General features: G+C 45.7%; 1 protein-coding gene across 1 annotated transcript in view; it reads right to left on the bottom strand.

Annotated features, from left to right (window-relative positions):
- Positions 1-27,898, bottom strand: part of LOC121555134 (copine-8-like) — a 141,496-nt gene that overhangs the window by 42,622 nt on the left and 70,976 nt on the right. The window contains exons 7-9 of the mRNA XM_041868936.2: positions 2,155-2,218; positions 1,676-1,779; positions 702-806 (exon numbers count right to left, since the gene is read on the bottom strand). Coding sequence (XP_041724870.1) covers positions 702-806; positions 1,676-1,779; positions 2,155-2,218 — 273 coding nt within the window. The remainder of the gene's footprint in view (positions 1-701; positions 807-1,675; positions 1,780-2,154; positions 2,219-27,898) is intronic.

The raw sequence follows: 27,898 nt of genomic DNA, 5'->3' as shown, positions 1-27,898 counted from the left end.
AATAAATTCATAAAAAATCCTACAATGTGATTTTCTGGAAAAAAATTCTCAATTTGTTTGTCATAGTTGACGTGTACCTATGATGAAAATTACAGGCCTCTCTCATCTTTTTAAGTGGGAGAACTTGCACAATTGGTGGCTGACTAAATACTTTTTTCCCCCACTGTATATTACACACACACACACACAAACACACACACACACACACCACGCACACACACGCACATGCACGTGCACATACACGCACTCACACACACACGCACAAACCCTGGGGATTTCAAACTTGGTGGTGAAAAACTATTGCAGCGCTTCCTACACCCTGGATTTAAGGGCCAATGCATTTGAGTGAGGGCATGACACCTGTCTGTCAGTCAGGCATGTGAAAGACTACTCCACTGAGGGAGAAAGATGATTGCAGAAAGGAAGGCTATTCATAAGCAGACCAAGCATTAATTTCTCCTTTAGAGTTCATTATAATAGCTTCCATATGCATTTAGTATGCATGCATGGTGATTCTTATTAAATGGAGACAATCTAAAAACTATTTTCTCCTCTTCCAGATTAGATCCTGTCACCAAATCATTTTTGCAAAGCACTCAAATTGTTTAAAAAAAGTATGGCCCTCACACACTTCAACAAAACAGTTAATGCCAGTTTAATCTTGCTGGCCATACTACACACACACACAGACACACACAGACCTGTCGTAGTCTCCATTGCAGAGTGCTCTGACAGGTATCTTGAAGGCCTGCCACACTGGGTTTAGTGTGTTCTTCACCACCTCTGTTTTATGGCAGATTGTGAACCTGGTGAAACACGGCGACAAGACAAGTCATACACTGATCAATGGATCAATCAATCACTGGACAATATTCCTTTTCCTCTTTATCCCCTCTCTTCTTTCCACCTCTTCCTCTCTTTCTCTCCCTCGCTCTCATTCCCTCAGAGTGTCTGTGCAAAGTTATAGTTAGCGAGACAGACTATCTTCCTTTGCTTTTCTCAAGATTCTTCTCAAGCGTAAACGTTTCTCTTTGACTCTCAGCTCCCTCAGATCCTTCTTCCCCCCAAGAAGATAAATCACACTCATTGAGATACACATCTCTAAGACATTGATTCCTCTTTTCCGTACTTTGCCAAAATATCGAGCAATAAAAAACGTTTCAAATGTCATCATGATGACCGGCACAAAAAATATGTGTTTCAGTTCGACTACCATTTACTATCAACTGAGGAATACTCAGTATAATCATAATTCACTGCAAAAGTAAATAGTTTTAATGTGAATATAGTGCAGTGTGGAATAGTAAGAGAGAGAGAGGTTTGACCCCTGTACAGAGAAGCCAGGGAGGCAATAGGGAGCTTTCCCTCCAACCACTGCTCCCGCTAGGTCATCTCCTCTCTGCTCTGCCGGCTGTAAGATAGGTGTGTGTGTGTAATAAAGCCTCGCCTCAGAGGAGTAGACCTGCTTATCTGACCTCCCAGATATGTGTTGATGCGAGAGAAGAACCTGTAGGCTGTAACACACACACACACACACACGCAAACCCACAGAGAGAGGCTTGGTTGTTTACCTAAAGGAATTCAATGGAAACTCATTTCCCTCAGACTGAGAGACTGATGGATGGAATTGAATGGAGGAGAGGATCTGAAGAAGAGGTAGGTAAAGTATACTCACGTTCCATCTTCATTGCTGCGGTAGAAGACGAGGAAAGGGTCTGACTTGCCGAAGAAATCTTTCTTGTCCAGTTTATTCCCACAGAACTGCATCATCACTGACTCCTACAGTAACAGAGAGAGACATTGAGACTGATGAAATTGACAGCACAGCTCACAGCTCAGTATTCACAGCAGATACTGGTGAGAGACATCTGATAGTAGATGCAGACATTAATGCTGATCAGTCAACAGTAACATTACAGGACACAGCTCAGGGCAACTCCACTCAGCATCAAGGTGAGAGATATATCCTATGATAGTAGATCCATAACAATATCATTTAATGTATATGCCATGGCAAAGTGTTTATTGATTGATGTTGTACTTATGTGGGTATGATGTATAGTTTGGGGAGTTAACAAGGGCAGACAGCTTTTTTGGGATGGGATGCAGCCCAAGACTCCCTTTCCCTCCATATCCCCTGTCATCAATACTCACCCTGCAGTTTCCCATCTCTTCTACCTTAACAATGATGTTTCCACACTTCTTTCCAGGAATGCCCCTGTTGAAGACAAAACAGAGACACCATTCATTTATATACTAATGGACTATATGGTCAGTATGGTCTAACGGAAACACAGTAACGGTGATGTCTGTGAAGGTTTCTCTTTCATAACAAGCCTCTCTCATCATGCCATGGAAAACTTGAGAACTTGAGGGAGTATCCCAAAACACCTCTAAAGCCAGAGAATACAAGTTGAGCTTTGAGAGGGGGAGAGAGGGAAAGTGAGAGAGAGAGAAGTGTGTGTGTGTGTTTGTGTGTGTGTGTGCACATTCCCTTACGCCTTTCCTGACCCAACAGTCAGCAGAAAGCGAGAAACCGTTTATCCAGGATTCCATCCAACACACTACACCAACACACCCAACTTACACAGGCCCCTTTGACAACACATCCACCCTCCCTCCAAGAAACGATGTCCAAGTCACGTCAAAGGAAAAAATTAACTTTAAATGGAACCACTGAGGCATGGTAAGAAACCACAGTGACATTAGTTGTCTTAACTTCTGAGAAAGAGTCATCTTCAAAATACTGATGACTAACACTGACATAGCACTAGCCAGGCCCACCTTGCAGAAATGGACTCAGGCAGTCATTTAGGCAGCCTGAAATTGGGGTCGAGGACCCCGTACCTAAGAGTAATACAAGTCCCCTTTACTTAACCAGCAGGACTGAAGGAGAGAGCTGATAGACCTATCAAAAGGACATGGATCCGGATGGGTTTTTTGTATCAGTGCTTTACATTGGGATGAACAGTTATCTCTTTTTAACCCAGAAACCAATAGCCTACCTCTTTTGAAGGATGGGAGTAAAATTGCAAAAGAAGAAAATGAAAAGGTTTCTATCTATTTCTCTCTCTCACTGACAATTCACCTAGGTCATTTGTACTGTCCAGTGTTCCCTTCCCTTTCCTCCACCATGAAATCTACCCACACTTTAGGATTATGTTCCATATTGCCAGTGTTGCAAATCAACAGTTGATTAAGCCCTAAACCCTTTGTCTAGCCAGTAGCGATGCTAATGTTAAACTGTCTTGTGGGTAAATAGAAAGGTTTTCCCCAAAACCTTCTCAACCTTGTAAATGTTAACTGCAAAGTAGGCCTACCTAGCAGGATTATGTCATGCTTTGTATTAATCGGGTGGGCATTTGTTTTGCAAACTCTGCTACAGAAACATCGCTAGCAAAACACGTTCCTCTCTAGCTAGGTGTGCACTTGAATTTCACTCAAAAGGCAAAATATGTTCAATATTTCTGAGATGTCAAATTGTTTCTTTGGATTTGATTTGTGCATTGACATGGACTCAGAACATCCCATTTTGTTGTTTCTCTATAAAAATAGTAATTTTGAGAGTGAAAAACTATACTTCACACTTGAGAGTATTTTCGCACTGATCCTAGACCAGCACCCCTAGGCCTACTCTGATACGCTTTATGAATACAGGCGCAGCCACTCTTACAGAAAAGCTTGACTGTGAATGTTCTGTTCTAATTTCAGAATGTCAACAAAAAGGAGAATTTAAAACTGTAGCAGTCGATTCCACAGCATACAGTGAAAGCCCCGATAGGAAATCCTGCTGTAGATGCGTTAATAACAGGATTACACACACAAATAGGATTCAGACAGGGTTTCACAAGTATTCCACAAGTCCTCTCATCCAGTAATAGACACCTATGGATTTGGATTGTCACTTACAAATTCCCAGTCAGTCACTCTCTCTCACTCTCTCTCTCTTTCCCGTTGTGTGTGTGTGTGTGTGTGTGTGTGTACGTGAGCATTTGCATGCATATGTGTGTGTGTGTAGTACCTCAAAGAGGCTAGCTCTAAAAGTGTGTGCCGCTGAATGCAGCAGAACAGCGGTGCACTGTAACCTTCAGGCACAGCCACTCACTCTAAATAGAATAGAGTCATTTCAGACCGAACCTGCATCCCAAATGGCACACTACTTTTGACCAGGGCCCATATGGGTCTGGACAAAAGTAGAGCACAATTTAGGGAATAGGGTGCCATTTGGGACACACGACAAGATGATTGCTGCCTGACTAACCAGATCAGCACAATTCAGATCTGCTGCCATATTACGACCCCCATGAACGACACTTAACGTCAGCTTAACTGCCTCCTCCCTATGCTTATAACAATAGGAGTGATTGAATGAAAGATCCCTTTATTCTCTTCTGTCTCCCCCTGTCTTTCTTGCCTTGGTGCCAACACACGCATGCGCACGCAAGCAAGCAGACCAGAGCTGCACCAGAAGACACACGCTGTATCTTTGTGCGGGTGAATGTGTACTGATGAGGGGCCACACAGTAGGCTAAACAAAGCAGCTCCGTCCCATCCCATCACATCCAATTCAGTGGGTCAGTCAGACTATATATCATACAAGTAAACAAGACCAGGGCCATCTGAGGACTCACACACATCCCCTATCCCTCCTGGGTTGGTTGGCAAGGCCTACAGTACCAACAGACCTTTGTGGGAGGCAGGGATAGGGGATAGGGCCAATTCTATTTAATAATGTGGGGATGAAGGGCGGGAGGCATAGAGTTAGTGCAGGTAAAGCAAGAATGCAGTCCACAAAAGACAGGTTCCATGAAATGGGTTATCCGCCTACTCAGTGATACCCACAGAACCAAACTATGAAGAGTGTACACAAATATTAGCGTCGTAGCTCTTATTGTGGGACTTTAACTGTGGGAAATCACCACATTCATATTGCAATATACAGCCTTAACTATGGATCTTATGTCCATGAAATGGGTTATCAGCCTACTCAGTGATACCCACAGAACTCAACTGTGACATGTCAAAATGCTGATTTATTTAATTCTCCATGTGGTCTATATTAAAAGGACACTTTATTTCATATAACAGGCTTTTCAAATTCAATATTGGTGATTTCCCACAGTTAAAGTCCCACAATAAGAGCAACGACGCTAATATTTGTGTACATCTCTTCACAGTTGTGTTCTGTGGGTGTCACTGAGTAGGCTGATATCCCATTTCATGGACCCAAGACCAATGTTCCCTCTAATTTTCTTCATCACAAATGTCAGGTCTGCTGAGAGCGAACTTGAACGTTGTGAAAATTCTGTGCAGCCTACGGTGCGTGTTTACTGTGAACACTGATGCTGATGCTGTGTGGCTATTTGATCATAATGTAGGCCTACCGGAGTGGCCTACCAGAAAAAAACAATGGAGAAAATGCATCCCATAACATTTTAACATGGAAATAGCTGTTCTATCGTTCAGCCTACAGTAGCAGCCAATGTGTGGTGTTCAATGTAGGCCTACATTCCATGAGACTTTTGAAAAAAACATGCAGGGCCTGACATTTCAGGTGACTGAAAATGTTGTGTTGTTTGATGCAAGAAACCACTTTACAAAATAAAATGCATCATTATTCCCATACCATTATCAGACAAATTATGCTACCCTCTGCCTATTGGCTACTTAGCTTTTTCAAGTCTGTCTCAAAATACAACACTGCCCCTTTAAGACAAAAAAAAGCTCTTTACCTGACTCACTTTTCAAAGATGTCTAGAAATGTACACATTTTGTGCTTTTGTAGGAAACAATCACTCCCCCATTGCTGACTACAAATGATATATAACTGGGCTAATAACTCACTAACTAGCAAAGGATATGAACAAATGTACAAATGTGCACAAGTTGCTACATGTAGCTCTCGCTTTGATCTCAAAACAAGCACATCTACTCACAACCGCTCATGCTGTAAAAATAGTACAGTTTTTAGTGAATGGCACAGATCCATATATTGCAATGGTCTATTTGCATATTGGCCTACTGCAGCTCTGCCTCCAATAAAATATCTTGCATAGTTTGTTTTGTTTCGGTATGTTGCATTGATTCGTTCACAATTCTCACAGTAAAGGGAAACGTTGATAGTGTTAACTAACGGGGAAAACTCCGTTCAATGTCGTGCTTCTATGTGCGTGCTGATTTTTCTTCTGCATGGCAGTCCCGGGGGAGTTGCGCGCCCGCCCAAGACCCATAGCTAAAGCTGTACATTGCAATATGAATGCCAATATGCTCAAAAGGCTGGATAGTGAGGTGATTTCCCATAGTTAAAGTCCCACAATAAGAGCAACAGCGCTAATATTTGTCAATATACTTGTCAACAAGTCTATTACATCAACAGTGCGATTTATACTTTTTTGGTGTGAAATAAACTACTTATAGTCCAAATATGGCATTGTTCCACTATTTGTATCCGTTTGCATCAGTTTCAATGGGGACTTTTATTTTGAAGGTGAACCGCAAATTCCATTATTGTGGCTAATCCTTATTGTGGCTAGCTTCACACAGGTCACAAAGGTTGGAAAAGGCACTCACTTCGTGGAACGACCCAAGTAATAGAGACCTTCTGTCAGGAAGACAAAAATCTGTATTTATTACACAACAACCGATGACAGGACAGTCTGGAGGTCAATAACATTAACGAAATATGTGAAAATGAATCATCATAAACGCCTTAAGAAGTAAACCAAGATGGCGTAGCAGTGCGGTCGCTTTTATTCATTCTCCTTGTGTAAATTTCCCGTTTCTTGTTTTTTTGTCTATTTTGTATATATTTCTCAATTTTTACTTTTCATTCTTTAACTAAATATACTTTCCTGCAACCCGCCTCACCCAACGTGGAAAGGATTCTATTATTTCTTTATAACTTTCATCAAGAACCGTAAGCTGAAACTAGCTGAAACTAGTGTAGCTGCAACTGAATGGCTACTTGATATTAGTCACTGTTAGCGTCTTCACCACTGTCTGTGGCCTACACTATCCACCAGCCAGCTCTAGCTCTAGCCTGGACAATTCGTCGGCCAGTCTGCACAGCGTGCTATCGACCCAGCGTGCTATCGACCCAGAGCTTATTGGACTTTCTGCCGGAATCACTGGACCCTAGCGCCGGATCATCGCAACCAGCTAGCTAGCTGCAACCTGTTGTTGGCTAATTACCATTGCCCTGTAGCAAGCACCAGTTAGCCTTGAGCTAGCCTCAGGCCCATCTCCCGGCTATCTACCTCTCTGTCAACCGGACGGGACCTCCTAGTGTTGACACTGAGCCCCGCCGATCCAACACGACTGGTTTGCCGATGAAATAGTCTGATGTGGTTTCAACAGGCTTCCCGTTGCGACGACCACGAAGATCCATCTGCCAGCCCCGGCCCGCTAGCACACGCAAACTACAACTGTGCTCCCTGCTAGCTGTGCTGAAGCACCAATTTGAACTGCTCTCGGACTCACATATTGCTGTTCACTGGACCTTATGATCACTCAGCTGCACAGCTGATGCCTGCTGGACTGTTCCTTTACACGGTACCCTGTCCTGTTTATTCTGTTTAGCCTTAGCCCAAACGTTATCGCTATTTCCAGTTGTTGTCTTAGCTCTCTCTAATAACACCTGTGACTGCTTTATGCCTCTCTCCCATGTCAATTATGCCTTGCCTATTGCTGTTTGGGTTAGTTCTTATTATACAATTTCACTGTAGAACCCCTAGTCCCTCAAACTGCCTCAAATAGTTCCTTTGTTCCACCCCCCATACACACCGAGACCGGCTCAATCGGTGCCTCCAGTGACGCTATCTCTTTCATTGTTACCCAACGCTTAGGGTTACCTGAACTGTACTCATTTTACATTTACATTTTAGTCATTTAGCAGACGCTCTTATCCAGAGCGACTTACAGTTAGTGAATACATATTTTTTTATACTGGCCCCCCGTGGGAATCGAACCCACAACCCTGGCGTTACAAACGCCATGCTCTATCAACTGAGCTACATCCCTGCCGGCCATTCCCTCCCCTACCCTGGACGACGCTGGGCCAATTGTGCGCCACCCATGAGTCTCCCGGTCGCGGCCGGCGGCGACAGAGCCTGGATACGAACCAGGATCTCTAGTGGCACAGTTAGCACTGCGATGCAGTGCCTTAGACCACTGCGCCACTCAGGCGCTACTCATATCCTTCCATATCCTTTTCTGTACATAATGCCCTGAATCTTTTCTACAACGCCCGGAGAACTGCCCCCTTTATTCTATGTACCCAACGCACTAGAAGACCAGTTCTTAAAGCCTTTAGTCGTATCCTTATTCTAGTCCTCCTCTGTTCCTCTGGTGATGTAGAGGCTAACCCAGGCCCTGCAGCCCCCAGTATCACTCCTACTCCCCAGGAGCTATCATTTGTTGACTTCTGTAACCGTAAAAGTCTTGGTTTTCTGCATGTAAATATCAGAAGCCTCCTTCCTAAGTTTGAGTTATTCACTGCGTTAGCACACTCCGCCAACCCTGATGTTCTAGCAGTGTCTGAATCCTGGCTTAGGAAGGCCACCAAAAATTCTGAAATTTCCATCCCCAACTATAACATTTTCCGTCTAGATAGAACTGCCAAAGGGGGTGGAGTTGCAATCTACTGTAGAGATAGCCTGCAGAGCTCTATCATACTATCCAGGTCTGTGCCCAAACAGTTTGAGCTTCTACTTCTAAAAATCCACCTTTCCAGAAATAAATCTCTCACTGTTGCCGCTTGCTACAGACCCCCCTCAGCCCCCAGCTGTGCCCTGGACACCATATGTGAATTGATTGCCCCCATCTATCCTCAGAGTTCGTACTGCTTGGTGACCTAAATTGGGATATGCTTAACACCCCGGCCATCCTACAATCTAAACTAGATGCCCTCAATCTCACACAAATTATCAACGAACCTACCAGGTACAACCCTAAATCCGTAAACATGGGTACCCTCATAGATATCATCCTGACTAACTTACCCTCTAAATACACCTCCGCTGTCTTCAACCAGGATCTCAGCGATCACTGCCTTATTGCCTGCGTCCGTAACGGGTCCGCGGTCAAACGACCACCCCTCATCACTGTCAAACGCTCCCAAAAACACTTCAGCGAGCAGGCCTTCCCTAATTGACCTGGCCCAGGTATCCTGGATGGATATAGATCTCATTCCGTCAGTAGAGGATGCCTGGTTGTTCTTTAAAAGTAATTTCCTCTCTATCTTAAATAAACATGCCCCATTCAAAAATACAGAACTAAGAACAGATATAGCCCCTGGTTCTCCTCAGACTTGACTGCCCTTGACCAGCACAAAAACATCCTGTGGCGTACTGCATTAGCATCAAATAGCCCCCCGCGATATGCAACTTTTCAGGGAAGTTAGGAACCAATATACACAAGCAGTTAGGAAAGCAAAGGCTAACTTTTTCAAACAGAAATTTGCATCCTGTAGCACTAACTCCAAAAAGTTTTGGGACACTGTAAAGTCCATGGAAAATAAGAGCACTTCCTCCCAGCTGCCCACTGCACTGAGGCTAGGAAACACTATCACCACCGATAAATCTACAATAATCGAGAATTTCAACAAGCATTTTGCTACAGCTGGCCATGCTTTCCACCTGGCTACCACTACCCCGGCCACCAGCTCTGCACCCTCCGCTGCAACTTGCCCATGCCCCCCCGCTTCTCCTTCACACAAATCCAGACAGCTGATGTTCTGAAAGAGCTGCAAAATCTGGACCCCCTACAAATCATCTGGGCTAGACAATCTGGACCCTTTCTTTCTAAAACTAGCCACCGAAATTGTCGCAACCCCTATTACTAGCCTGTTCAACCTCTCTTTCGTAACGTCTGAGATCCCCAGAGATTGGAAAGCTGCCGCGGTCATCCCCCCTCTTCAAAGGGGGGTGACACTCTAGATCCAAACTGTTACAGACCCATATCCATCCTGCCCTGCCTTTCAAAAGTTTTTGAAAGCCAAGTCAACAAACAGATCACCGACCATTTCGAATCCCACCGTACCTTCTCCGCTATGCAATCCGGTTTCCGAGCTGGTCATGGGTGCACTTCAGCCACGCTCATGGTCCTAAACGATATTATAACCGCGATCGATAATAGACAGTACTGTGCAGCCGTTTTCATTGACCTGGCCAAGGCTTTCGACTCTGTCAACCACCGCATTCTTATTGGCAGACTAAATAGCCTTGGTTTCTCAAATGACTGCCTCGCCTGGTTCACCAACTACTTCTCAGATAGAGTTCAATGTGTCAAATCGGAGGGCCTGTTGTCTGGACCTATGGCAGTCTCTATGGGGGTGCCACAGGGTTCAATTCTTGGGCCGACTCTTTTCTCTGTGTATATCAATGACGTCGCTCTTGCTGCTGGTGACTCTCAGATCCACCTCTACGCAGACGACACCATTTTGTATACATCTGGCCCTTCATTGGACACTGTGTTAACAAACCTCCAAACGAGCTTCAATGCAATACAACACTCCTTCAGTAGCCTCCAACTGCTCTTAAACACTAGTAAAACTAAATGCATGCTCTTCAACCGAACGCTGCTTGCACCCGCCCACCCGACTAGAATCACTACTCTCGACGGGTCTGACCTAGAGTATGTGGACAACTACAAATATCTAGGTGTCTGGTTAGACTGTAAACTCTCCTTCCAGACTCACATTAAGAATCTCCAATCCAAAGTTAAATCTAGAATCGGTTTCCTATTTCGCAACAAAGCCTCCTTCACTCATGCTGCCAAACATGCCCTCGTAAAACTGACTATCCTACCGATCCTTGACTTCAGCGATGTCATTTACAAAATAGCCTCCAACACTCTACTCAGCAAATTGGATGTAGTCTATCACAGTGCCATCCGTTTTGTCTCCAAAGCCCCATATAATACCCACCACTGTGACCTGTACGCTCTTGTTGGCTGGGCCTCACTACATATTCGTCGCCAAACCCACTGGCTCCAGGCCATCTATAAATCACTGCTAGGCAAATCCCAGCCTTATCTTAGCTCATTGGTCACCATAGCAACACCCACCCGTAGTCTGCGCTCCAGCAGGTATATCTCACTGGTCATCCCCAAAGCCAACACCTCCTTTGGCCGCAATTCCTTCCAGTTCTCTGCTGCCAATGACTGGAACGAAATGCAAAAATCTCTGAAGCTGGAGACACTTATCTCCCTCACTAACTTTAAGCATCAGTTGTCAGAGCACCTTACCGATCACTGCACCTGTACACAGCCCATCTGATATTAGCCCGCCCAACTACCTCATCCCTATATTGTTATTTATTTTGCTCATTTGTACCCCAGTATCTCTATTTGCACATCATCTCTTGCACATCTATCATTCCAGTGTTAATACTAATTGTAATTATTTTGCACTATAGCCTATTTATTGCCTTACCTCCATAACTTGCTACATTTGCACACACTGTATATATATGTATTTCTGTTGTATTTTTGACTTTGTTTTGTTTTACCCCATATGTAACTCTGTGTTGTTGTTTTTATCGCACTGCTTTGCTTTATCTTGGCCAGGTCGCAGTTGTAAATGAGAACTTGTTCTCAACTGGTTTACCTGGTTAAATAAAGGTGAAAAAAATAAATAAATAAAATTATAATAATAAAAAAAAAACACTCTCTCGGTCTCTTTCACCTCTCTTTCACTCATACACATCTCTCTCACCCTATCCCTCCCTCTTCTGCTCTCTTTCTCCTGTATCTCGCTTTGTCTTTGACCTCTTTCTTTCTTTCTTTCTTTCCCTCACCAACCCCTCCTTGCTCTGTGTGTATTCAGAAGCAACACTTCCGAAAACTTCTAATCAAGACACATGGATTTGTAATCAGCGTCAGGAGAGAGAGAGCAGAGTAGAGAGAGAGAGCACTAGGTAGGTAATTATAATTAAATGTTAGCAACCTGCGGCGTTACGGGGGGAATAGAGCAATTATCTTCCCCTCCACCCTGGAAAGACGAGAGAGAATTCTGCTTGTATTATGCTATACCACAATAAACATAGAGTTCAAATGCAGAGACTCAGAGTTCGAGATCAGTGAGTGCCTTTGATATGACAGGTTGGCACGAAATCTGTAGCCTATCTCCGCCGCGTAAACTAGGGGGCCTTCTAGCAGTAGTAAGGACAACGATTCAGCAGGTGGCAGACAGGTAGAGGTGCAAATGAGTTTTGGATGTATTTACACAGCGCTGGTGTTTGAAAGATGACGGTAATATTTACAAATACAGTGCCATCGGAAGGTATTCAGACCCCTTGACTTTTTCCACATTTTGTTACGTAACAGCCTTATTCTAAAATGTATTGAATTGTTTTTTCTCCTCATCAATCTACACACAATACCCCATAATGACAAAGCAAAAACAGGTTTAGACATAAAAAACTGAAATATCACATTTAAGTAAGTATTCAGAGCCTTTACTCAGTACTTTGTTGAAGCACCTTTGGCAGTGATTACAGCATCGAGTCTTCTTGGGTATGACGCTACATGCTTGGCACACCTGTATTTGGAGGGTTTCTCCCATTCTTCGCTGCAGATCCTCTCAAGCTCTGTCAGGTTGGATGGGGAGTGTTGCTGCACAGCTATTTTCAGGTCTCTCCAGAGATGTTCGGTCGGGTTCAAGTCCAGGCTCTGGCTGGGCCATTCAAGGACATTCAGAGACTTGTCCCGAAGCCACTCCTGCATTGTCTTGGCTGTGTGCTTAGGGTCGTTGTCCTGTTGGAAGGTGAACCTTCGCCCCAGTCTGATGTCCTGAGCGCTCTGGTTTTCATCAAGCATCTCTCTGTACTTTGCCTTGATCCTGACTAGTCTCCCAGTCCCTGCTGCTGAAAAACATCCTCACAGCATAATGCTGCCACTCCCATGCTTCACCGTAGGGATGGTGCCAGGTTTACTCCAGACGTGACTCTTGGCATTCAGGCCAAAGAGTTCAATCTTGGTTTCATCAGACCTGAGAATCTTGTTTCTCATGTTCTGAGAGTCTTTAGGTGCCTGTTGGCAAACTCCAAGCGGGTTGTCATGTGCCTTTTACTGAGGAGTAGCTTCCGTCTGGCCACTCTAGATAAAGGCCTGATTGGTGGAGTGCTGCAGAGATGGTTGTCCTTCTGGAAGGTTCTCCCATCTCCACAGAGGAACTCTAGAGCTCTGTCAGAGTGACCATCGGGTTCTTGGTCACCTCCCTGACCAAGGCCCTTCTTCCCTGATTGCTCAGTTTGGCCGGGCGGCCAGCTCTAGGAAGAGGCTTGGTGATTCCAAACTTCTTCCATTTAAGAATGATGGAGTCCACTGTGTTCTTGGGCACCTTCAATGCTGCAGAAATGTTTTGGTACCCTTTCCCAGACCTCAACACAATCCTGTCTCGGAGCTCTACGGACAATTCCTTCGACCTCATGGCTTGGTTTTTGCTCTGACATGCACTGTCAACTGTGGGACCTTAATTAGACAGGTGTGTGCCTTTCCAAATCATGTCCAATCAATTGAATTTACCACAGGTGGACTCCAATCAAGTTGTAGAAACAGCTCAAGGATGATCAATGGAAACAGGATGTACCTGAGCTCAATTTCGAGTCTCATAGCAAAGGGTCTGAATACTTATGTAAATAAGGTATTTCTGTTTTTGTATTCTTTTTACACAAATTTAAAATAAAAACCAGTTTTTTCACTTTGTCATTATGGGGTATTGTGTGTAGATTGCTGAGAAAAAAAGTATATTTAATCCATTTTAGAATAAGGCTGTAACAAAATGTGGAAAAAGTGTAAAGGGTCAGATTCAGACCCCTTGACTTTTTCCGCATTTTTTTACGTTAAAGCCTTATTATAGCTCAATAAAAAAAACTAAAATAAAAATAAGAATACCTTATTTACATAAGTATTCAGACCATTTGCTATGAGACTTGAAATTGAGCTCAGGTGCATCCTGTTTCCATTGATCATCCTTGAGCTCATAGGTCAGACACTACTGCAGAGCACCCCCCATAGGAACAGCAAAGGAGCAGGAAGGAGACAGTTCGTCCTCACCAGGGCCCAACTGGTAAATTTGACCCCGCCGTTATAAATCAAAATCAAATATTGCAGGCGGAGGCATATCACGTTATTCACTACTATGGAAATCCAAATATATTTCAACTAATAGATATGGGAGTCTCTCTCTCTCTCTCTCTCTCTCTCTCTCTCTCTCTCTCTCTCTCTCTCACACAACAGCAGTCTATATTAAAGCCATATAACTTTTCTCTAGTCTCCCACAACCTCATGTCCTGTATTAAATTAATATTACCTTTCCAGAGGAAAGAGATTCATGTTCAGATAAAGACATTCTGTCATGTATTTTGTGGCTTATTGAATATTCAAGAGGCCATAAAAATGAAAGACACTATGACAAATCTGAAAGTCATTATGGTGGCTCAGGAAAATGTTATTGTCACGATCGTCCAGAACAGATGAGGACCAAGGCGCAGCGTTGTAGGCAAACATACTCTTTAATTAGAGACACGATCAAAAACAACAAACGATACGTGACAGTTCACGGTCTAACATAAACAGACTTGAAACAAGATCCCACTAACACAAATGGGAAACAGACAGTTTAAATATGGCTCCCAATCAGAGACAACCAACGACAGCTGACACTCGTTGCCTCTGATTGGGAGCCACTCCGGCCAACACAGAAATACACATACCAGATAAACAAATGAAATGCACACCCTGGCTCAACATACAAGTGTCCCCAGAGCCAGGGCGTGACAGTACCCCCCCCTAAAGGCGCGGACTCGACCGCGCCCCACCAACACCACAGGGAGGGACCGGGTGGGCACTCCGCTTAGGCGGCGGATCCGGCTCCGGTCCTGATCCCCGCTCCCTCTCCAACCCCCCAAAGCACCCCTGGTCCGGTCTGGCCCCGCTGGCCGGAGCTGGACTGCACACTGGTGGAGCGGATTGCTCTAGCTCCGGCGTGAAGCATCTGACCGGTGCCGGACCAGCCACCGGTGGAACAGGCACGGGCCGTGCCGGACTGACGACGCACACCACTGGCCTGGTGTGGGGAGCAGGAGCGGGCCGCGCCGGGCTGACGAAACGCACCACTGACTTGGTGCGGGGAGCAGGAGCGGGCCGGACCGGGCTGACGACGCGCACCACTGACTTGGTGCGGGGAGCAGGACGGGGCCGCGCCGAGCTGACCGAACCGCACCACTGACTTGGTGCGGGGAGCAGGAGCGGGCCAGACCGGGCTGACGGCGCACCACTGACTTGGTGCGGGGAGCAGGAACGGGCCGAGCTGGGCTGACGAGCGCACCACTGACTTGGTGCGGGGAGCAGGAACGGGCCGCGCCCGGGCTGACGAAACGCACCACTGACTTGGTGCGGGAGCAGGAACGGGCCGAGCTGGGCTGACGGCGACACCACTGACTTGGTGCGGGGCGCAGGGAACGGACCGTGCCGGGCTGACTGAGCGCACCACTGACTTGGTGCGAGTGGCAGGAACAGGCCGGACCGTACTGGGAACACACACCACTGGCCCTACGTGGGGATCAGGAACAGGCCGGACCGGACTGGCAACACACGCCAGTACCTCTCGCCGTGCCTCTACATCCTCCTTCCCCCTGGTGACCAGTGACTCCTGTAACCTAGCGGCCTCCTGCTGCCCCGTCGTCCCACGGCGTTAGCCCCCTAAAAAAATGTATGGGCTTGTCTCTCCCCCGTGCTCATGGCCTCCATCCCTCTTGCCAGACTCTCACTCATCTCCTCCCAGGTCCATCCTCTCTCCTCGTCACGCTGCTTGATCCAGTCGTGGTGGGATCTTCTGTCGCGATCGTCCAGAACAGATGAGGACCAAGGCGCAGCGTTGTAGGCAAACATACTCTTTAATTAGAGACACGATCAAAAACAACAAACGATACGTGACAGTTCACGGTCTAACATAAACAGACTTGAAACAAGATCCCACTAACACAAATGGGAAACAGACAGTTTAAATATGGCTCCCAATCAGAGACAACCAACGACAGCTGACACTCGTTGCCTCTGATTGGGAGCCACTCCGGCCAACACAGAAATACACATACCAGATAAACAAATGAAATGCACACCCTGGCTCAACATACAAGTGTCCCCAGAGCCAGGGCGTGACAGTTATTGCTAATATTATGGAAATGCGATGCAAATCGCTCCGGCAGAATTTACTTAACTCAAGAGCTGTTTTCAATTTAACAAAAACCTGAAAAGAGTGGGGGCGGTTTGTTAAGTGAGGAATCATTTAGTAAAAATAGCTAAAGTATCCACATTTATTCTTTAAATACCTTCAATACACTGTTAGAGTAGTAGATTATTGAGTTGCCCCGAGATTACTCAGACCAGCTTCCAGTCCAGCGTGTGTACTTATCCAAGGCTTACTGTGTTAACCCATATATCCCTTTATTTCAAACCTATATTGACCGGGGAGAACTAGGCTCCTTGTGATATCATAGGATGAGAACCGCCATCTTCACCACTGAGGTGCAGAGCAGATGTAGAGAAAATCATGACATCACAGCTGTTTTCTCCCTCTCTTCCCCTTTACTCATTCAGCTGTATGTTGGGGCCTTCACTGCCTTGCTGCTCAGTTTGAATCAGTCATGAGATAGCATACACACACACACCTATTCAAACATGCTGAAATAATAGGACACACTACAGTTTGCATGGCACACTATAGATGTCAACACACTTCTCAGTCTGCTGACAGCCATTGTCTTAAAATAAACTGTGAGTCACTGCTGAGTCGCTCAACCCCCCACACACGCCCATTGGAGTGCAGATTGAACTGTGTAATTAGAGGTAATTAACATTCATTAAGGTAAATAAAGGTCCCCCCGTCACGATCAGGTGCAGGCATATGTCTGACGACAGATAGGGTGAGAGGCACTAGAGCGTCTCTCTCTCTCTCTCCCAGTCTATCTATCAGTGATTATTAGTATTAAAGCAAAGTAACCATTCAATAACTGTACATGTACCTAAATAGCTTTGTGCTGTATCATCTAATGCATGCATACAGCATATTCTATTCAGAATTATGATAATTACCTATCCATCAACCATCCATTATGACAAAAAATATATATTGTAAAGTGGTTTTCCCACTGGCTATAAGGTGAATGCACCAATTTGTAAGTCGCTCTGGATAAGAGCTTCTGCTAAATTACGTAAATGTAAAATGTAAATGTAATGAATCAGAAGTGTGTGTGTCAGTGCTGTGTGTAAGTTGACTATGCAAACAATTTGGAATTTCCAACACATTAATGTTTCTTATAGAAACCGATGCAGTCAGTCTTTCCTCAACTCTTAGCCAAGAAAAGCAAAACGTGCCGCTCTTTTCTGGGCCAGCTGCAGCTTAACTAGGTACTTCTTTGCAGCACTTGACCATATGAGTGGACAATAATCAAGATAAAACTAGAGCCTGCAGGACTTGCTTTGTGGAGTGTGGTGTCAAAAATGCAGAGCATCTCTTTATCACGAACATACCTCTCCCAATCTATACAACCATTGAATCAATATGTTTTGACCATGACAGTTTACAATGTTTTGACCATGACAGTTTACAATCTAATGTAACACCAAGTAATTTAGTCTCCTCAACTTGCTCAACAGCCACACCATTCATTACCAGATTCAGCTGAGGTCTAGAACCTAGGGAATGATGTGTACCAAATACAATGTTCATAGTTTTAGAGATGTTCAGCACCAGTTTATTACTGGCTACTAGGGCTGTCCCCGACTAAAAAAAAATCTTTGTCGACCGAGAGTCGTCCTGTTCTGTGTTTGAAAATGTTTGAATCCATTTTTCCATATATAGACAGACACACCCTACGTGTTTGAATAAAATCAACTATATATGCACTGAGCTTGACTGATGCTTCAAGCAGACTGTTTGATTAAATAATTAAGACACACAAATGACTCAAGAAAGAGCCCGATGGTCACACTGTGTAAAAATAAATGACAGCGAGTGCCTGTGTGACTGGCACTCGCTCTCCTCCCTACTGCAGCCAAAAGGCACCACAGCACAGCAAGTGTTTATTGTGCTGTCCATGCTGAAGCTGCAACATCATTTCAGCAATTTAGTTTCTTACTTGTTTCTGACTGAAAAGTTCTGTTACGGAAATCCCTAATTTGTTTAGGAAAAACATTCCCTATTCCCTCAGCCCTTGCTCTCTTTACGTGAAACATGTAAGCATCGCATGCATGTGACCAATAGGGCCTGACCTATAGCCTATCATAATCACATCAATACATTGGTTATAACAAACTCCGAACACAGTAATGTCGACAGCAAAATGGATGCGGAGGACTTGAAAAAGAAACTCGAAACGGGTGAATGTTTCAGATCTTTGGAAGACATTTGACTTAGTTGTGGAAACTACTGGAGATCAATAAAAAGGGGGATATAGGAGCAAGCATTGCGTGAGTATTATGTGTGCCAAACAGTTGCTGTTAGATTACAATATTATTTTTTATGACCATTTGGAACAGTGTAAACAACACTAAATCGAAAGCATCCTGACTGGTTGCATCACTGCCTGGTATGGCAACTGCTCGGCCTCCGACCACAAGGCACTACAGAGGGTAGTGCGTATGGCCCAGTACATCACTGGGGCCAAGCTTCCTGCCATCCAGGACCTCTATACCAGGCGGTGTCAGAGGAAGGCCCTAAAAATTGTCAAAGACTCCAGCCACCCTAGTCATAGACGGTTCTCTCTGCTACCGTACGGCAAGCGGTACCGGAGCGCCAAGTCTAGGTCCAAGAGGCTTCTAAACAGCTTCTAACCCCAAGCCATAAGTCTCCTGAACATCTAATCAAATGGCTACCCAGACTATTTGCACTCAAGCACTTCACATACATTATCTAGATACATTATCTAGATACTGACTGTTAGCACTTGGTGGTCTATAGCAACACCCTAAAATAATAGTGATGAATTAAAAAGGTTATAGACATTATTGTCAGTAATGACTTGAGTATGAGGAGAGGGAAAAGAGGGAGTACTGACATCGTTTTGCACTTTGGAAAGGTATCCGAAACGGCCAATACAACACAGTATCTACAAGTTTACTGGAATGACTATCACCATGGTGACTGCTACCCAGGAGTTGGCAGGGGAGTGTGTGTGTTCAAGCTTATGTGCACCCTCTCCTCCCCCCACCTGGAAAATAAAATGCTATGTTGTAATAATTCATTATTATAGTATTATTATTGTATTACTAATAATAACACATATGTGAAAACCAAATAAATATATATAAACAGCTTACAGGCACGCATGTGTGTTCATACTTGCTCATGTGAGTGTGAATGCGTGTGTGCATGTGCGCGTGCATGCGTGTGTGTGAGGTTTGAAATGAGGCCATGCGGTGAAGAGTGGGGAGCACCCAAAGGGGGTTGCCAGATTGGCATTTGTTTATAATTTCAATTCCAGCTCATCACAGCTCTCTTCAACTGGAAAATCCTATTATAAAGTCATATACATTTGAAGAGATGCCAAGAAATTGCTTTCAGACAGCTGATCCGAGCTTGAAGCAACAGGATAGATTATTTGAAAGTGCATGAAAGTGCATGCAAAGTTTTTGAAATGAGACTAAAGAAATGCATAATATATGTAGTGAGTGTGCATGTGTGTGTGTATGTGTGCCAGGCGCGTAACTTGCTGGGGGGACCGGGGGGGGGTCATGACCATCCCAATATTAGAAACAGGTATTTTTTCACCGTAGCTAATGGCTTTCTGTGGCTTTACACTAGACTACTACTCAATTCCTTATTTTATGATTGGATCCCCCCGCTGCCAATTATGCTTGGTTTAGCCCGGTCCTCAGAGGACGTGGTTTGTGAAAAAAGTTGTGCATGGCTTGTAAGGAGAACGGAGCAAAAGCTACTCTCTTTCTCTCTCTTTCTCCTCTCTCTTCTTAACAAAACCATTACTTCTGTCAGCTAACCTGTTTCTAATATTGGGAGGGTCATGACCCAGTGTTGTGTTTGAGACCACCTAAAGTGAGACCGATTCAAGACCAAGACCGGGCGGTAAGGACGTCCGGTAGACAAGATGGTGTATTGAATACACAGCGGTGTGAATCACCTCAAGATAAAAACATAATATTCAATATCAATAAGTTAGACTAAATATTAGCACTTCATATATTCACGGGTAATAACATTCAATCTGGATAATAACACAAAACAAATCATAAGGCGAGAGAAATGTATCAACAAATATTACAACAACAAGCAACACTCAAACATGACGGAGGATAAACGAGGAGAATCAATCTCCAAGAGAAAACGCGACTCCTCGACTGATACAGGTGATTTATGCTTTTCACCACTGGGACTGGTAAGTGTGGAAAGCGATCTGTTGAAGTCGATAAATGACAAACTGGGCATTCTAGAGTTGGTCAGTAATGATGTAAAAGAGTTGAAGGCGAGTCTTGAAATGAGTGACGAAAAAGCTGCGATAATGGAGAACGATACAAAAAAACTAAGAGGGACAGTCACTAAGATAGAAACGGATGTTAACGAACTTAAAAAGGAGAAAAACTTTCTGAGAGAAGCCTTACTAGACATACAAACTAGATCGATGACAGAAAATCTAGTACTTACGGGTATCCAAGAAAAAGAAAAAGAGGTTACCGAAAAAATTGTGAAGGACTTCTTTTTTTACAGCGATTCAAATCCCTCTCGAGGCTGTCGATAAAATCCAACTCAAATGTGTACACCGTTTCGGACAAAGAGGACAGAGATATGAGCGTCCAATCGTTGCCAAATTTGCTTTCTTTAAGGATAAAGTAATGGTTAAAAGCCTAGGTAAAATACTTGCTGGCACGAAAATAGGCATGAATGTTGAGTGGAAAAAGGGGTGAAATATACTTCTCCCATTGGCAAAGAAACTCAAAAGGGGTGATGATATTAATTAACAGTAATTTCGATCAGAATGTGCAAATTGTCCAAACAGATCCGCAAGGTAGATGGATTATTTTAAATATGTTATTAGACCATAAACAGATATGGCTCATTAACCTTTACAGACCAAATAATGATGATCCACACTTCTTTGACAATATATATAATACATTATCAACCCTGCTGTTAGGCCTACTGCTGCTAGGTAGCTCTCTCTCTGCTCTCTCCCTCCCCTCTGTCTGACCTTGATTGCAGGAGTGAAGTCTGGTGTGCGGGAGTCAGGGTTCCAGCTGCAGCTCATTCACCATAATCACCTCAGCCTTTAAGACCCGGTCAAACTTACCACTCATCGTCAGATCATAGTCAAGACGACCATGTTAGTCTCGCTGCCGACTCAACCTGTTTATTTTTGCTCTTTGTGTTTTGGCCTGTTCTATTTACTTTTTCTCCTGTGCCACAGATATTTGGAACCTGACTCCTGCCTCCGCTTCCTCCTGCCACCACCATCCTGCTCTCCACTACCGGACCTCTCTTTTGGACTCACCACGGACACTAGGACATTACGGTACCACACCTACCCTGACCTGGATCTGTTACCCTCCCTGTAACCTGGACTTGCTCTTCCCCTATTATTGGAAACCTGGACTATTGAACATTTTAAATAAACCTGTTAAACCTTCTCTGGCTTGGTGTACTTGTCTGCATTTGGGTTCTAATACTGGTAAATCATAACAGTATGATCTGACCATCATGAACCCAGCAGACAGTAGCTTGGATACCACCCCAGAGTGCACTCAAATTTGGACTGCCATAGCCAATCAGGGCATTTTACTTGGCCAACATGATACCCTGTTTAAGACGATTGCTGAGGACAGTCAGGTGCTGCTTAATCAGGTTCAATTACTCACCAATCAAGTGTCTGCCCTTACTACCCCTTCAGCCCAGATCAGAGAGCCTTTTGTTCCTGCTCCAGAGCGCTATGACGGGAACATGGGAACCTGTGGCGATTTTTGACTCAATGCTCGTTAGTGTTTGAACAACAGCCCCTCACCTACGCCTCAGAAAGAGCCCGTATTGCCTACCTTATCAACTCTACTAGCGGTTCCGCTCGTGCCTGGGGATCCGCGGTCTGGGAGAGTCAGTCGGACATTTGCAACGCTTACGTTGCCTTCACCACTGAGATGAGGAAGGTTTTTGACCACCCCGTACGAGGCAAGGAGGCTGCGAAACGGTTGTTTTCTCTTCGGCAGGGGGCTCGCAGTGTGGCGGAGATGGCAGTGGAGTTTCGGACTTTAGCAGCAGTGAGTGGTTGGAATGACGAGGCATTACAAGGAGTGTTCATCAATGCTTTGTCTGAGACTTTAAAAGATGAATTGGTGTCATATGATGAATCGCCTACGCTGGATAATCTTATTTCACTCACCATCAGGTTGGATAATCGGATTCGGGAGCGCCGCCGGGAGAGGAGTGTTAGTTCCAAGCAACCTGTCTGTCATCAACAAACTCCTCCCCTGCATCTTCCCTACGGAGAAAGCCGTGTCTTCCCGAGTCGATACGAGGAGCACTGAACCCGAGCCATGGAGGTGGGTCGTGCACGGTTGTCCTCAGAGGAGCGTGCACGTCGCATTCAGGCTCGGGTCTGCCTGTATTGTGGAGAAGCTGGTCATTTCGTTCCTTCCTGCCCAGTTCGTCCGGGAAAAGGGCCGGCTCATCATTAATGGGAGAAGTTTTGGTGAGCCGAGCAGCGGATTCTTCCTCTTCTCCCCGCATTCTGCTCCAGGCATCCCTCCAGTGGCAGTTCCAGAATCTCTCTGTTAGTGCGCTGATTGACTCTGGTGCAGACGAAAGCTTTTGGATAGAGAGTGGGCTCAACAAATGGATTTGGAGACTGTTCCTATGGACTGTCCGCTGCAGGCTAAGGGTCTGAATGGACAATTGTTGACCCATATTACCCATCAGACTGTTCCTGTTTGTCTTAGAGTGTCGGGAAATCATCAGGAGAACATTCAATTCCATATTATCGACTGCCCACAGACCCCTCTGGTCCTTGGTATCCCCTGGCTCATAAGACACAATCCACACATTGATTGGGTGACAGGTAGAATTGTTTCATGGAGCACATTTTGTCATGTGAATTGTTTGTGTTCTGCTCTGACTCCTGCCAGTACTGTGCCTCGACCTCCACTGGAGTCCATGGATCTTTCTAATGTTCCTGACGTGTATCATGACCTGGCATCCGTTTTCTGCAAACACAGAGCTACTTCTCTTCCTCCTCACCGGCCTTACGACTGTGCCATTGACCTCCAGCCAGGAGCCCCGCTCCCCCAGCAGTCGCCTGTACAATCTCTCCCGGCCGGAGACGGAGGCTATGGAGAACTACATTCGGGACTCCTTGGCGGCAGGTATTATGCGTCCTTCCTCGTCACCTGTAGGAGCGGGATTCTTTTTGTTGCTAAGAAGGATAAGACCCTCAGACCCTGTATTGATTACCGTGGACTTAACAACATCACCATTAAGAACAAGTATTCTCTGCCTTTGATTAATTCTGCTTTTCCCCTCCTTCATGGTGCTACCATCTTTACGAAACTGGATCTACGAAATGCGTATCACCTGGTGCGCATTCGTAAAGGTGATGAATGGAAGACTGCCTTCAACACACCCTTGGGACATTTTGAGTATCTGGTTATGCCTTTTGGGTTGTCTAATGCCCCTGCTGTTTTTCAGGCACTAGTCAATGATGTCCTTCGGGACATGTTGAATCGGTTTGTTTTTGTCTATCTGGATGATATCTTGATTTTCTCAGAGTCCTCCCAGGAACATGAACTGCATGTGCGCCAGGTGTTGCAAAGGTTGTTGGAGAACAAACTGTTTGTGAAGATGGAGAAATGTGAATTTCATGTGTCTGAGACCTCTTTTTTGGGTTACATCATCGCTCAGGGGGAGTTGCGGATGGACCCAGCTAAGATCTCTGCTGTCACGGACTGGCCAGCCCCCTCTACCCGCAAACAACTTCAACGATTTCTGGGGTTTGCGAACTTCTATAGGAGGTTCATCAAGGACTACAGCCGCATTGCGGCGCCACTCACCGCTCTCACCTCCATCTCACGACCGTTCGCTTGGAATGAAGGGGCCGAATCAGCGTTCGAAGAACTGAAACATCGCTTCGCCTCGGCTCCCATTCTGATGCAGCCGGACCCCGACCGCCAGTTTGTCGTGGAGGTGGATGCATCCGACACTGGGGTAGGTGCGGTGTTGTCACAGCGTTCTCCTGAAGATAACAAACTGCATCCCTGTGCTTTTCTCTCAAGGAAACTTTCTCAGGCAGAGAGGAATTATGATGTTGGCAATCGTGAACTGCTCGCCGTTAAGCTGGCTCTCGAGGAGTGGCGACATTGGTTGGAGGGGGCGGAACAACCCTTCATCGTTTGGACGGATCATAAGAATCTGGCTTACCTCCAGTCAGCGAAGCAGCTCAACCCCGTCAAGCCAGGTGGGCACTATTTTTTGGGAGATTCAATTTTTCTCTGTCTTACCGTCCTGGGTCACGCAACGTCAAGCCTGACGCCCTGTCTCGTGTTCATTCGGCTGTTGATACTGGTAGTAACCCTGAACCCATTTTGCCTCCTACCTGCAGTATTGCGGTCGTCACATGTGACATCGAGGGGATTGTTAGACAGGCTCAACATCATCAAGCTGACCCTGGGAGGGGTCCTCCTAACCGGATGTTTGTCCCTGAGTCTGCTCGCTCCCAGGTACTTCAGTGGGCTCACTCGTCTCCCCTTACCTGTCACCCTGGAGTTTCGCGGACCCTTGACTTTGTGCGACGGAAGTTCTGGTGGGCCACGATGGAGGCGGACACTCGAGCCTTCATTGCTGCTTGTACGGTATGTGCACGAAGTAAGAACTCCACCCAGGCCAGCGCTGGTCATCTACGACCTCTACCTATACCCAGCCGGCCCTGGTCGCATATCGCTATGGATTTTGTCACTGGACTTCCCCCTCGTCTGGAAAGACTGTAATTCTTACGGTGATTGATCGTTTTCTAAGTTCGCTCATTTTTTGGCCCTACCTAAACTGCCCACTGCCAGAGAGACGGCTGATATTTTGGTTAAACATGTGTTCCGCTCTCATGGTCTACCCACGGATATTGTCTCTGACAGGGGTCCCCAGTTTGTCTCCCAGGTGTGGAAAGCTTTCTGTAAAGCTTTGGGCATTACATCCAGCCTGTCCTCTGGATATCACCCCCAGACCAACGGGCAAGCCGAGAGAGCGAACCAGGAGATGGAGACCGCTCTTCGCTGTGTCACAGGGTCTAACCCTGGGTCATGGAGCTCCATGCTCCCCTGGGTGGAATATGCTCATAACACCTTGACTAACGCTTCCTCTGGTTTGTCTCCTTTTCTGTGTGCTCTGGGTTATCAACCTCCCCTGTTCCCTTCTCAAGAGAGGGAACTGGCGGTACCCTCGGTGCAGTCCCACATGCGCCGCTGCTTCAAGGTCTGGAGGAAGGCCAGGGTAGCTCTGTCCCGAGCTTCGGCGTACATGCAGAGGCAAGCCAACCGTCACCGGTCCCAGGCTCCCGGTTACTCTCCTGGTCAAGAGGTATGGCTGAAGTCACGGGACCTTCCATTGAAGGTGGAGTCTAAGAAGATGGCGCCTCGTTTTATAGGACCGTTCAAGATACTGTCTATTGTTAACCCCTGCGCGGTTAAGCTACAGCTTCCTGCCTCCCTACGGGTTCATTCCACCTTTCATGTTTCCCAGATTAAGCCTGTGTCGGTTAGCCCTCTGTGCCCGCCCTCTCGTCCCCCTCCTCCGCCCAGGGTCGTGGGTGGGGGGTCCGGTCTCACTGTCCGGCGACTTCTGGATGTTCGCCGCCGGGGTCGTGGTTTCCAGTACCTGGTGGATTGGGAGGGTTATGGTCCTGAGGAACGTTCCTGGGTGCCCAGGAGCTTCATTGTGGATCCTGCTCTGGTCCGAGAGTTTCATAGGTTACATCCCGAGAAACCCCGTCGGCCGCCAGGTGGCGTCCGTAGAGGGGGTACTGTTAGGCCTACTGCTGCTAGGTAGCTCTCTCTCTGCTCTCTCCCTCCCCTCTGTCTGTCCTTGATTGCAGGAGTGAAGTCTGGTGTGCAGGAGTCAGGGTTCCAGCTGCAGCTCATTCACCATAATCACCTCAGCCTTTAAGACCCGGTCAAACTTACCACTCATCGTCAGATCATAGTCAAGACGACCATGTTAGTCTCGCTGCCGACTCAACCTGTTTATTTTTGCTCTTTGTGTTTTGGCCTGTTCTATTTACTTTTTCTCCTGTGCCACAGATATTTGGAACCTGACTCCTGCCTCCGCTTCACTCCTGCCACCACCATCCTGCTCTCCACTACCGGACCTCTCTTTTGGACTCACCACGGACACTAGGACATTACGGTACCACACCTACCCTGACCTGGATCTGTTACCCTCCCTGTAACCTGGACTTGCTCTTCCCCTATTATTGGAAACCTGGACTATTGAACATTTTAAATAAACCTGTTAAACCTTCTCTGGCTTGGTGTACTTGTCTGCATTTGGGTTCTAATACTGGTAAATCATAACACCTGCAAGCAATACAAGACTATATTATTATGGTGGGAGATTATAATACTGTTTTAAATAGCTCAATGCACTGTAAAGGAAATCACACTACAAACTATCACCCTCATGCTCTTAAGGAAATCGTGAATGTCATGGATTCATTAGAACTAGTAGATACAGTGAGGGAAAAAAGTATTTGATCCCTTGCTGATTTTGTATGTTTGCTCACTGACAAAGACATGATCAGTCTATAATTTTAATGGTAGGTTTAATTGAACAGTGAGAGACAGAATAACAACAAAAAAATCCAGAAAAACGCATGTCAAAAATGTTATAAATTGATTTGCATTTTAATGAGGGAAATAAGTATTTGACCCCCTCTCAATCAGAAAGATTTCTGGCTCCCAGGTGTCTTTTATACAGGTAACGAGCTGAGATTAGGAGCACACTCTTAAAGGGAGTACTCCTAATCTCAGCTTGTTACCTGTATAAAAGACACCTGTCCACAGAAGCAATCAATCAATCAGATTCCAAACTCTCCACCATGGCCAAGACCAAAGAGCTCTCCAAGGATGTCAGGGACAAGATTGTAGACCCTACACAAGGCTGGAATGGGCTACAAGACCATCGCCAAGCAGCTTGGTGAGAAGGTGACAACAGTTGGTGCGATTATTCGCAAATGGAAGAAACACAAAAGAACTGTCAATCTCCCTCAGCCTGGGGCTCCATGCAAGATCTCACCTCGTGGAGTTGCAATGATCATGAGAACGGTGAGGAATCAGCCCAGAACTACACGGGAGGATATTGTCAATGATCTCAAGGCAGCTGGGACCATAGTCACCAAGAAAACAATTGGTAACACACTACGCCGTGAAGGACTGAAATCCTGCAGCGCCCGCAAGGTCCCCCTGCTCAAGAAAGCACATATACAGGCCCGTCTGAAGTTTGCCAATGAACATCTGAATGATTCAGAGAAGAACTGGGTGAACGTGTTGTCGTCAGATGAGACCAAAATCGAGCTCTTTGGCATCAACTCAACTCGCCGTGTTTGGAGGAGGAGAAATGCTGCCTGTGACCCCAAGAACACCATCCCCACCGTTAAACATGGAGGTGGAAACATTATGCTTTGGGGGTGTTTTTCTGCTAAGGGGACAGGACAACTTCACTGCATCAAAGGGACGATGGACGGGGCCATGTACCGTCAAATCTTGGGTGAGAACCTCCTTCCCTCAGCCAGGTCATTGAAAATGGGTCGTGGATGGGTATTCCAGCATGACAATGACCCAAAACACACAGCCAAGGCAACAAAGGAGTGGCTCAATAAGAAGCACATTAAGGTCCTGGAGTGGCCTAGCCAGTCTCCAG

Source organism: Coregonus clupeaformis, chromosome 40, assembly GCF_020615455.1.
Source record: "Coregonus clupeaformis isolate EN_2021a chromosome 40, ASM2061545v1, whole genome shotgun sequence".
In the NCBI taxonomy this organism is placed as follows: Eukaryota; Metazoa; Chordata; class Actinopteri; order Salmoniformes; family Salmonidae; genus Coregonus; species Coregonus clupeaformis.
Note: the sequence above shows the minus strand (reverse complement) of the source record. Positions and strands in the feature narration are given on the sequence as shown.